At 45.5% G+C, this 12,930-nt stretch overlaps 1 protein-coding gene and 1 pseudogene across 1 annotated transcript in view; both read right to left on the reverse strand.

The window, feature by feature from the left end:
- LOC103076281 (elongation factor 1-alpha 1 pseudogene) overlaps positions 1-3,022 on the reverse strand; it is a 13,150-nt pseudogene extending 10,128 nt beyond the window's left edge.
- The window catches only part of GPA33 (glycoprotein A33), a 46,009-nt gene continuing 35,747 nt past the window's right edge, over positions 2,669-12,930 (reverse strand). Inside the window, exons 5-7 of the mRNA XM_007458093.1 lie at positions 4,670-4,789; positions 3,812-3,944; positions 2,669-3,276 (exon numbers count right to left, since the gene is read on the reverse strand). Of these exons, the coding sequence (XP_007458155.1) occupies positions 3,138-3,276; positions 3,812-3,944; positions 4,670-4,789 (392 nt within the window). The 3' untranslated portion in view covers positions 2,669-3,137. The remainder of the gene's footprint in view (positions 3,277-3,811; positions 3,945-4,669; positions 4,790-12,930) is intronic.

A 12,930-nucleotide genomic window follows, 5' to 3' on the forward strand; every position in this document is an offset into this window, starting at 1 on the left:
TCAGCAGGAGAGTGTAGTGTCACCAACTGATAATGTGATTTGGACCCAAGTAAGAGAGACCTGAAATGGAGGACAGAAGGGTCAATGCCACCCCCATTCCACTTGTGAAACTCCTCGTTTTCCTTCAAGATGCAGCCCACACATTACCTCCTCTTTGAAGCTTTCCTGAACCCTTCTGGCTGAGTTACTCCAGCCTCCAGCCACTGCGTTCTTGTGACATCTTCTCCATTTCACATGATCATGTTCCCATCTGTCACCTCCATTGGAATGTAGCTCCTCCCGAGTAGTGACGTCATAGTGACCTTTATATCCCCAGCAGCCAGCACTGTGCTTGGCACATAGTAGGTGCTCACAAAATATTTGTAGCTGAATGAATGCAGTTGGTCCCGACTTCCCTCATTTTCTTGCCTAAGCCTGGAGCTAAGGTGGGTGAACCTTCAGAGCCCTTCCAGAGGCAGAGAGGTGAGCCAGGCCAGGATGGGGGGAGGTGGGTGCCTCCCTTCCACAGCTTCCTCAAGAATATGTGTGTAGAACCTTGCACCAGGAGGGCTGGAAGGCACCCAGAGTATCTAGAGGACGAGGAGATGGCCTTGGGCAGGATACAGTGACACGAAACTTTATTCACTGAACAAACAGGTATCAGGTTTTGTGTCAACATGTGCCAGGCCATGAGTAAGGTTCAGTTCCTATTCTCATGAATCTCACAGGCTTAGGCAGACACAGACTGTGGTTATGACAGTACCGTGGGACAGGTGCTGGGATGGGGGGAGCACAGGGCACCACGGGAAGAACATGGAGGACAGGACCTGGGACATATGGCAGGAGAGGGTGGCAGAGCTGAGCGCCGACTGTGGGGCAAGCTGCGTGGGGAGGAGTCACCAGGTCTCTGACAGCTGGAGCGGGATGGAGGTGGCGCTGCTTCCTCCCCTCTCTCAGGAGGGGCGCTATTTGGGGTGTAACTGGCAGGGGCCTCCCTAGCATCTTCCTTGAAGCATATGCCTGACTCCCAGGCACTCGGAATGTTCCTCCACAAACAGACAGGCTCTGTCTCACCTCCGGCAACCACTAGCGACACTGCCTGACCCTATAGTGGCCACAGTCGATGGAACCCACAGGATCTGACCCTCTATTCCTCTCGCTCGACTCTGTCACCTCACCTCACCTCTCCTAGGAAGCCCAAGAGGCTCACGGTTGGTCGACATAAGCCCACGAGACATAAGCTCTACCTTGGTATAAATAAAACCCACCTTAATGGACTTGAGGACACGGGGAGCGGGGAGGGCAAGCTGGGACAAAGTGAAAGAGTGGCATGGACATATATACACTACCAAATGTAAAACAGATAGCTAGTGGGAAGCAGCCGCATAGCACAGGGAGATCAGCTCGGTGCTTTGTGACCACCTAGAGGGGTGGGATCGGGAGGATGGGAGGGAGGGAGATGCAAGAGGGAAGAGATATGGGGACATATGTATATGTATAACTGATTCACTTTGTTATAAAGCAGAAACTAACACACCATTGTAAAGCAATTATACTCCAATAAAGATGTTAAAAAAATAAAAAATAAAACCCACCTTAAAAAAGAAATAAGAATCTCCGCTGACAATTTTATTACTACTGATGGCATTTTTTATTGAAGCAAAGAATTTAACAAAATATATAAAATATATATTTTAAAAAATCACAGATGGACAACAGATTTACAGAATTGCTTTTATAATCATCCAGGAAAAAATGACAGTGTTTACTTACTAGTAAACTGCATTTGGGTAAGACCGGCCACTGGGTCACAAGACCCAAGCAGCCAGGACACTGCCTGAGCTCTTAGGAACAGAAGAAATAATCGACCAACAGGGGAGAGGCTGTGGAAGGGGGCAGCAGGACAGCCCAGCCAGCAAAGCAGAGGCGGCAGCCCAGCCAAGTCAGGAACGGGCAAGGTCACGGCAGGGGTTTGGTATCAGGAAACAGAGGTGGGCACGTCAGTTACTCTGGTCTTGAGAGGAATCACTGTGATCTGAGAATCCAGGACCAGCTGCAAACTAGCTCCTGTGTGTGTGCTCACATGCATGTGTGTTCATTTAAATTATCTCCCACTTAAATCATGAAACTAGCAAGTGGGTTTGGGTGGGAGTCATCTTTGTGTCCACAATCCCATCAGGGAGACCAGAGAGCAGAAGGCCCAACCTACCAAAGCAGTTTCCCCAATTAAGCTGGATTGAGCACCCGCTAGGAGTGCTAGGAGGGCTGCCGGCTGCGAGGACTCTGGGGAAAGCAGAGTGAGTGAGGCCTATGTCCTGCCCCCTGGAGCTCACACTGTAACACAGGGGGAGAGACATGCTCAGACAGCTGTGCCATGTGGCCCGTGATGGGTGTGGGACAAAGTAACAAGATTGTCTCCATCTGTGTGGGAGGTTATGATGGGATTATAGAATTCACTGGGATCTGAGATGGGCCTGGAAGGACAGGTAGGATTCGACAGGCAGAGATGGGAGCTGCATAGGCATTCCCAGCCAAACAGAGAAAGCAAAGCCCCATGAGGGAGTGTGCAGTGGGAGCTGGGGTGGCCCTTGCAGGGAGCATCTGGAATGTTCAGGAAAGTTGCGGGAGATGCGGCTGGAAAGGGAGCTTGAGGCCAGCCCAACGTGGGTCCAAAGCGCCAAAGTTGCACAAATGAAGGGACTCCTTTACATACTCATTCATTCTTTCATTCATTCAACAAAAATGTATTGTGCACAAAACCTCTGCCAGGAGTCATTCCCCTGGGTGCTAGGCGCACAGGTGGAGAGGGCAACTCCGGCCCTCCGGAGGCTGGTGTCACCCCCACGGAGCGGGACAGGAGCGCCACGGGGAGGTGGAGGCCGCTGCCTAGTCCAGGGTGAGGGTAGGGCCCTGAGCCGGGCACAGCAATGGGAGGGCAGCTTCGAAGGTGAGCGCCCTTGACAAGCTCAGCCACAAGTGAGATCTCCTTGGCCAGGCCAAGCCAAGTCCTCCAGCAGCCGACATGGGGGAAGAAGCATCCCATCAATGACTGGGACCAAGGGTCAGAAAAGTGGGGCTTGGAAAAGACAGGGGAGGCATGGAGGCGGGGGGATGACCCCCTAATGCTCCCCCTGACCCCCTCCTGCAGCAGGCCCTGGTCATCGGCCAGCCTGGTCAAGGGACTCTCGGCTGGGGCCCCTCTGGCCTTCATTCCTGTAGTCACCCTCGCCCTCCTCTTCCTGTCTTCTGGAAAGCTCTGTCAGCTGCTCTGGTGGCTCCTGGTAGCCCGCCCGATTCCTGCAGGCAGTGAGGACAGAGGAGAAGGGTTTGCCCTCACTCACTCAGACCTGAGGGAGCTGGGCTTAGTGCTCCCCATGCGACAGCCATCAGATCCCCCATCCCCACCCGTCCAGCAGCAAAGGGACACTGGGCTGAAGGGCTGGGCTCAGAGCGGAAGCAGGGTGGCACGGACTTGAGCTAAGGGCATTATGGGAACAGGCTGGCTCTGCGAGGGGAGCAGAGAGCGGCCTGCTACGGAGCCTCCGCACCCCCCTACCCCTGCCCTGGGCACCCACCGGAAGCCCCACCCTGAGATCAGAGACTGGAGAACTACGGGCCTTGGAGTCAAGTTCCGGACTGCAGTGCCACTTTAGGATTTGGGTGAATCATTTACTCTTTTCTCAGCTATAAAATGGGGCTGATAAAAGTTATTTTTTACTGTTACCAGCTGCCCCCTGGGGTGTTATGAGTGGAAGAGGCTGTGAAGAGCTGGGGTGCATCTTCCCAATGTGCTGAGACCCTTGCCAACAGGCTGCCCACCCCTGACACTCACGGCCGCGTGACGTCCGCATCCTCAGCCTTGCCAGTCTCCCGGCAGCAGCAGCAGTAGACGATGATGCCGATGACGATGAGTGCCGCAGCCACGCCCCCCGCGATGCCCGCGTACAGGGCCACATTCATGGAGGCTGCGAGAAACACAGCCGCACGTCCTGAACCCCAACCCCAGTCCCCAACGCGAGCCCCCAACACGAGCCGAGGCTCCGGGTGGTGAGCACGCCGGGGATGAGGAACCACAGCAGCAGGCGTCTGGGAGGCGGGAGGTGGTCCCTCCCAGGCTCTGGGCGGGCCCCCGTCATCCTCCCAGCCCAGGTGGCCGCGCTGCCTGCTTCTGGTAGCACTCCATGAAAGTCACAGCCTCGTGGGAATGTGACCAGACAAGGGGGATACTCTTCAGGATGGAAGCGTTGACAAGGACAGATGGCCAACAGATTTGGAGCCAACAGACTCCAAAAAAGTCCTCGGGTGTCAGTCATGCCAGCTCCTACTCTAGTTCATCCCCAAGATCATCAGGGTATCCCACCCCAAAATGATGGGGTCCTGACTCTGTGGTAGCCCAGTCTGGGCACTTCCCCCTTGCCCCCTGAGCGACCCTAAGGGCAGGCAGGACTGAGCAGGTCTCCAGAAGCCAGACTAAGGCGCTATTTCCAAAGAACCCAGGGAACTGGACTGGCCTCCAGATGAGGGGAGCCTGGGACAGGATCATCTGGCCGTCACCTCAGCCACCCTGCCAATGGGAGACGCCAAAGAGGCTGCCCAGTCCACCTCCATGTTGGTCCCTGTCAGCTGACTCTGGACCACCAGCCAGTCACCTCTGGCATTCGTCCTCCCTTCCCCCCCAGACTGCTCTTACGAGGTCTGACAGCCACAGTGATGTTGCAGGACTCCATCCCTACATCATTGCTGGAGGTGCAGATGTAGTAGCCCGACATTTCTGTGGAGATGTTCTTCAGAGAGAAGATCTGTCCTGTGACTGAGAAGGGAGAGGAGTCAGGCTGAGGAGACGGGCCACCAGAGTAGAGCGAAACGGCTAGGGAAATCCTAGGCAGATACAAGCACTGCCACTGAACGTGTCCAAGCATCATCTGTAATATGGAGAAAATATCTACCTCTAGGGTTGCAGAAAGATTAAACCAGGCAGGCTGCACAATTCTAAAGTGCTTAGAATTCAGGCAGGCACCCTGGGTTTGAAGCCTGGTTCTGCCACTTATTAACTTTGTGACTTTGGGCAAGGAACTTAGCTTCATTGAACCTGTTTCTTTATTTATAAATAAAATAATAATAGTGCCTGCCTCACAGAGTAATTGTGAACATAAAACAAAGCACTAACAAATACAAACCCACAACCAAATGGCTGATGTGTATATAGTAAGTCTTCAGGAAACATAATATACATTATACATTGCGTGGAAATGCTTTCTAATTAGACCATATAATTATAACCACTTTTATAATCTTCAGAAACAGAATTCCTTAGCTTGGACTCATGTGAAAGAAGGCTTTAGAACTTCAAGAACTCTGACCTCTGGATTTCTCTGCCATTAGTGGTGTGTGTGAGTGTATGTGGTATTTGTGTGTGTGTGTGGGTGGGTGGGTGTGTGTGTGTGTGGTGAGGCAGGGAGGAGGCAGGCTGTCGATCTAGACTCTTCCTCTTCCACCACTTAAGTAAGCCATTTAACTTCTGTGAGCCATAGCTGCCTCATCTGGAAGTGGGAGGGAAAGCACCTAATTCTCCTGAATTCAGGGCAATGGTCCAGATGTCCTCATGAGAAATCTTCCTGCTAAATCTATGATCCTATGGATTTCTTCACCTTGAAATGGAGAGCTTTATGCTTAGACAAATTTTTATGTCCTGTCCTCAAAGATGCTCTGTCATAACTGCTGTTTGGAGAGAAGAGTTAGAGACCTTTGTCCTCTAATTTGCTGCAGAGCCTGCCTACCCCACTATAAACAGGTGGTTACACTTCATCCAGAGGAGATGTTCTAAACTGAAAATAGGATCCAGCCACTGCCCTGTTCAGACATTTCAGAGGCAGCCCATCATCTTCAATAACAAGTCCAGGCTTCTTAATATGGACGTGACATTACAGATCTGGCCCTGGAAATCACTCCAGCTTAACCTCTTGCCAGTTAGCCTGGTGTCCAATCCTTTCCCTGCCCAATTCCACTCTGTTGCAAGATTGTATCTCGGTGTGGATTTTTCTTGTCTGGATGTGCTTCCTCAAATACAATGCCCTCTGATTCTTCCAACAATTTTGTATGGTAGATGGAACAAATATTTCTATCTCTAATATCATAGTGGTAACTGGAGGCTTAGAAAAGTCAAGTGACTTGCCCAAGGTCACAAAATTAAGAAATGACAAAACAGTAACAAAAATTCCATTTTAGGTCTAGAACTCCCTGGAGAAGTTGACAACTTACTTTAAAAAAATTATAGAAAAGAGAACAGAGAGGGTGATAAGGAGAAGAGCATTCCAGGACCTTCCAGATCATAGATGAAGAAGAAACACAGTTCATGAGTAAGTGCCCTGTTGTGGTCGCCAAAAGCACACCACAGAAGAGGACGTGGATCCAGGTGTCCTGCAGCACCACCTGCAGGAACAGGCTGTGTGATTTTAAAGGCTAGCATCGTACAGAAACACATCATTTATTTTCAAGATGAGGGCTCCCTAACCAAGAAACTTTGTGAACAAAATTCCATATTTGATGGGGTGACAAAAAAACCTATATTACACTGCTGAGCCTGTGGAACTGCCAAGTACAGACTCACATTTTATGGGAATTGGTCTGAGAAGACACACCCAAAGGTGTGCTTATCCACATATCCACATCTATAGTATGAATGAAATTGGGCTTCTGGTTGGAGACAAGATGGCAGAGTAGATGGACTTGAGCTCAACTTCTCTCACAAAAACACCAAAATCACAACTAACTGCTGAATAACCATCAACAAAAAAGACTGGAACTTACCAAAAAAGATATTCTACAACCAGAGACAAAGAAAAAGCCACAACAAGATGAGGTTCTCCCACAGGAGTGAGTTCTGAGCCCCACATCATGCTTCCCAGCCTGGGGGTCTGGCATCAGGAGGAGGAGGCCCCAGAGCACTTGGCTTTGAAGGCCAGTGGAGTTTGATTGCAGGAACTCCATAGGACTGGGGGAAATAGAAATGCTACTCTTGGAGGGTGCGCACAGGTCTTGTGTAAACTGGGACCCAGGGAAAAAGCAGTGATTTCATAGAAGCCTGGACCAGACATACCTGCTGGTCTTGATGGGGGGGGGGGGGGGGGCCAGAGGTACTGGGGAGTACTCATTGGTGTGAGATCTCCTGGAGGTCGCCAATTTGTCACCAAGACCCAGCCCCACCCAACAGCATGTAGGCTCTAGTGCTGGGACGCCTCAGGCCAAACAACCAACAGGGCAGGCACACAGCCCCACCCATCAGCACACAGGCTTCCTAAAATCTTCCTGAGCCCACAGCAACCTCTAAACACACCCCTTGATACAGCCTTGCTCACCAGAGGGACAAGACACAGTTCCACTCGCCAGTGGGCAGGAACCAGTCCCTCCCACCAGGAAGCCTGCACAAACCTCTAGAACATCCTCACCCACCAGGGAGCAGACACTGGAAGCAAAAGGAACTACAATCATGCAGCCTAGGCAATGGAAATGGCAAAGGAATATGTTTCAGATGAAGGAACAAGATAAAACCCCAGAAGAACAACTAAGTAAAGTAGAAATAGGAGGTCTACCTGAAAAAGAAGTTAGAGTAATGAGAGTGAAGACAATCCAAGATCTCAGAAAAAGAATGGAGGCACAGACCAAGAAGATAAAAGAAATGATTAACACAGAGCTAGAAGATATACAGAACAGACATGAATAATGCAATAACTGAAATGAAAAATACACTAGAAGGGATTAATAACAGAATAATTGAGGCAGAGAATGGATAAGTGAGCTGGAAGACAGAATGGTGGAAATCTCTGCCATGGAACAGAATAAAGAAAAAAGAATGAAAAGAAATGAGGACAGTTTAAGAGACCTCTGGGACAACGTTAGAAACACCAACATTTGCATTAGAGGGGTCCCAGAGGAGAAGAGAGAGAGAAAGGGCCATAAAAACTATTTGAAGAGATAATAGCTGAAAACTACCCTAAAATGGGAAAGGAAACAGTTAACCAAGCCCAGGAAGTGCAGAGAGTCCCATACAGGATAAACCCAAGAAAGAACATGTCAAGACACATATTAATCAAACTGACAAAAATTAAAGACAAAGAGAAAATATTAAAAGCAACAAAGGAAGAGCAACAGGTAACATACAAGGGAATCTCCATAAGGTTTTCAGCTGATTTTTTAGCCAAAACTCCGCAGGCCAGAAGGGAGTGGCATAATATATTTAAAGTGATGAAAAGGGAAAACCTACAAACTAGAATACTCTACCCAGCAAGGCTCTTGTTCAGATTTGACAGAGAAATCAAAAGCCTTGCAGACAAGCAAAAGCTAAGAGAATTCAGCACCACCAAACCAGGTTTACAACAAAGCTAAAGGAACTTCTCTGGGCAGAAAAGAAAAGACCATAACTAGAAACAAGAAAATTACAAATGGAAAAACTCACCAGTAAAGGTAAGCATACATTAAAGGCAGGAAATCATCCATACACAAATATGATATCAAAACCACTAATCATGAGAAGAGAAGAGTACAAATGCAGGATATTGGAAACGCATTTGAAATCAAAAGACCAGCAACTTAAAACAATCTTGTATATGTATAGTCTGCTATATCAAAACGTCATGATAGGGACTTCCCTGGTGGTCCAGTGGTTGGGACTCTGCCTTCCAATGTGGGGGGTGTGGGTTTGGTCCCTAGTGGGAGAACTGGGATCCCACATACCTCACGGCCAAAGGGCCAAGGCATAGAAGAGACAGTGTTGTGACATATTCAATGAAGGCTTTAGAAATGGTCCACATCAAAAAAAAAAATCTTTAAAAACAAAAATAACCTCCTGATAACCGCAAACTGAAAATCTACAATAGACACACACACAAAAAAGAAAAAGGAATCCAAACAGAGCACTAAAGTGAGTTATCAAATCACAAGAGAAGTGAACAAAAGACTAAGGAGGAAAAAAAGACCTACAAAAACAAATCCAAAACAATTAACAAAATGGCAATGAGAACATACATATCAATAAATACCTTAAACATATATGGATTAAATGCTCCAAGCAAAATACATAGAATGGCTGAATGGATACAAAAACAAGACCCGTATATATGCTGTCTACAAAAGACACACTTCAGATCTAGAGACACATACAGACTGAAAGTGAGGGGATGGAAAAAGATATTCCATGCAAATGGAAATCAAAAGAGAGCTGGAGTAGCAATACTCATATCAGACAACATAGACTTTAAAATAAAGAATGTTACAAGAGACAAGGAAGGACACTACATAATGATCAAGGGATCAATCCAAGAAGGAGCTATAACAATTGTAAATATATATCCACCCAACATAGGAGCACCCCAATACATAAGGCAAATGTTAACAGCCATAAAAGGAGAAATTGACAGTAACACAATAATAGTAGGGGACTTTAACATCATACTTACATCAATGGACAGATCATCCAGACAGAAAATCAATAATGAAACACAGGCCTCAAATGTCACATTAGACCAGATAGGCTTAATTGATATTTATAGAGCATTCCATCCAAAAGCAACAGAATAAACCTTCTCAAGTGCACATGGAACATTCTCCAGGATAGATCACATGCTGAGCCACAAAGACAGCCTCGGTAAATTTAAGAAAATTGAAATCATATCAAGCATCTTTTCTGACCACAACACTACGAGATTAGAAATCAACTACAAGAAAAAAACTGTAAAGAACAAAAACACATGGAGGCTAAACAGTATGCTACTAAACAGCCAATGGATCACTGAGGAAATCAAAAATACCTAGAGCCAAGTGTAAATGAAAACATGATGTTTCAAAACCTATGGGACACAGCAAAAGCAGTTCTAAGAGAGAAGTTTATAGCAATACAATCTTACCTCAGGAAACAAGAAAAATCTCAGATAAACCACCTAACCTTACACCTAAACAACTAGAGAAAGAAAAATGAAAAAAACCTAAACTTAGTAGAAGGAAAGAAATCATAAAGGTCAGAGCAGAAATAAATGAACTAGAGATGAAGAAAACAATAGAAAAGAACAGTGAAACTAAAAGCTGGCTCTTTGAAAAGATAAAAAAAAAATTGATAAACCTTTAGCCAGACTCATCAAGAAAAAAAAGGGAGAGGGCTCAAATCAATAAAATTAGAAATAAAAAAGGAGAAGTAACAACTGACACTTCAGAAATACAAAGGATCATGAGAGATTACTACAAGCAGCTATATGCCAATAAAATGGAAGAAATGGACAAATTCTTAGAAAAGCACAACCTTCTGAGACTGAACCAGGAAGAAATAGAAAATATGAACAGACCAATCACAAGACTGAAATTGAAACTATGATTAAAACACTCTCAACAAACAAAATTCCAGTACCAGAGGGCTTCACAGGTGAATTCTATCAAACATTTAGAGAAGAGTTAACACCTATCCTTCTGAAACTCTTCCAAAAAATGGCAGAGGAAGGAATATTCCCAAACTCATTCTATGAGGCCACCATCACCCTGATACCAAAACCAGTCAAAGATACCACAGAAAAAGAAAATTACAGGCGAATATCACTGATGATCATAGGTGCAAAAATCCTCAAGAAAATACTAGCAAACCAAATCCAATAATACATTAAAAGGATCATACACCATGATCAAGTGGGATTTATCCCAGGGATGCAAGGATTTTTCAGTATCCACAAATCAGTCAGTGTGATACACCACATTGACAAATTGAAAAATAAAAACTATATGATCATCCCAATAGATGCAGAAAAAGCTTTTGACAAAATTCAACACCGATTTACGATAAAAACTCCAGAAAGTGGGCATAGAGGAAACATACCTCAACATAATAAAGACCATATATAATAAACCCACAGCTGACATCATACTCAATGGTGAAAAGCTGAAATCATTTCCTCTAAGATCAAGAACAAGACACAGATGTCTGCTCTTGCCACTTTTACTCAACATAGTTTTGGAAGCCACGGCAATCAGAGAAGAAAAGGAATCCAAATTGGAAAAGAAGAAGTAAAGCTGTCACTGCTTGCAAATGACATGATACTATACATAGAGAATCCTAAAGATGCTACCAGAAAACTACCAGAGCTAATCAATGAATTTGGTAAAGTAGCAGGATATAAAATTAATGCACAGAAATCTCTGGCATTCCTATACACTAATGATGAAAAATATGAAAATGAAATTAAGAAAACACTTCCATTTACCATTGCAACAAAAAGAATAAAATATCTAGGAATTAACCTACCTAAGGAGACAAAAGACCTGTATGCAGAAAATTATGACACTGATGAAAGAAATTGAAGATGATACAAATAGATGGAGAGACATACTATGTTCCTGGATTGGAAGAATCAACATTGTGAAAATGACTCTACTACCCAAAGTGATCTACAGATTCAATGCAATCTCTATCAAACTACCACTGGCATATTTCACAGAACTAGAACCAAAAATTTCACAATTTGTATGGAAACACAAAAGACCCCGAATAGCCAAAGCAATCTTGAGAACAAAAAACGGAGCTGGAGGAATCAGGCTCCCTGACTTCAGACTATACTACAAAGCTACAGTAATCAAGACAGTATGGTACTGGCACAAAAACAGAAATATAGATCAATGGAACAGGATAGAAAGCCCAGAGATAAACCCACGCACATATGGACACCTTATCTTTGATAAAGGAGGCAAGAGTATACAGTGGAGAAAGGACGGCCTCTTCGATAAGTGGCGCTGGGAAAACTGGACAGGTACATGTAAAAGTATGAGATTAGAACACTCACTAACACCATACATAAAAATAAGCTCAAAATGGATTAAAGACCTAAATGTAAGGCCAGATACTATCGAACTCTTAGAGGAAAACACAGGCAGAACACTCTATGACATAAATCACAGCAAGATCCTTTTTGACCCACCTCCCAGAGAAATGGAAATGAAAACAAAAATAAACAAATGGGACCTAATGAAACTTCAAAGCTTTTGCACAGCAAAGGAAACCATAAACAAGACCAGAAGACAACCCTCAGAATGGGAGAAAATATTTGCAAATGAAGCAACTGACAAAGGATTAATCTCCAAAATTTACAAGCAGCTCATGCAGCTCAATAACAAAAAAAACAAACAACCCAATCCAAAAATGGGCAGATGACCTCAACAGACATTTCTCCAAAGAAGATATACAGATTGCCAACAAACACATGAAAGAATGCTCAACATCATTAATCATTAGAGAAATGCAAATAAAAACTACAATGAGGTCTTCCCTCGTGGCACAGTGGTTGAGAGTCTGCCTGCCGATGCAGGGGACACGGGTTCGTGCCCCGGTCCAGGAAGACCCCACACGCCGTGGAGCAGCTGGGCCCCTGAGCCATGGCCACTGAGCCTGCGCATCTGGAGCCTGTGCTCCGCAGCGGGAGAGGCCACGGCAGTGAGAGGCCCGCGTACTGCAAAAAAAAAAAATCTAGAAATAATAAGTGTTGGAGAGGGTGTGGAGAAAAGGGAACACTCTTGTACGGCTGGTGGGAATGTAAATTGATACAGCCACTATGGAGAACAGTATGCAGCTTCCTTAAAAAACTACAAATAGAACTACCATACAACCCAGCAATCCCACTACTGGGCATATACCCTGAGAAAACCATAATTCAAAGAGTCATGTACCGTGATGTTCACTGCAGCACTATTTACAATAGCCAGGAGATGGAAGCAACCTAAGTGTCCATCATCAGATGAATGGATAAAGAAGATGTGGCACATATATACAATGGAATATTACTCAGCCATAAAAAGAAACGAAACTGAGTTATTTGTAGTGAGGTGGATGGACCTAGAGTCTGTCATACAGAGTGAAGTAAGTCAGAAAGAGAAAGACAAATACCATATGCTAACACATATATATGGAATCTAAGAAAAAAAAAA

Source organism: Lipotes vexillifer, unplaced genomic scaffold (assembly GCF_000442215.2).
Source record: "Lipotes vexillifer unplaced genomic scaffold, Lipotes_vexillifer_v1.1 scaffold189, whole genome shotgun sequence".
Taxonomy (NCBI): Eukaryota; Metazoa; Chordata; class Mammalia; order Artiodactyla; family Lipotidae; genus Lipotes; species Lipotes vexillifer.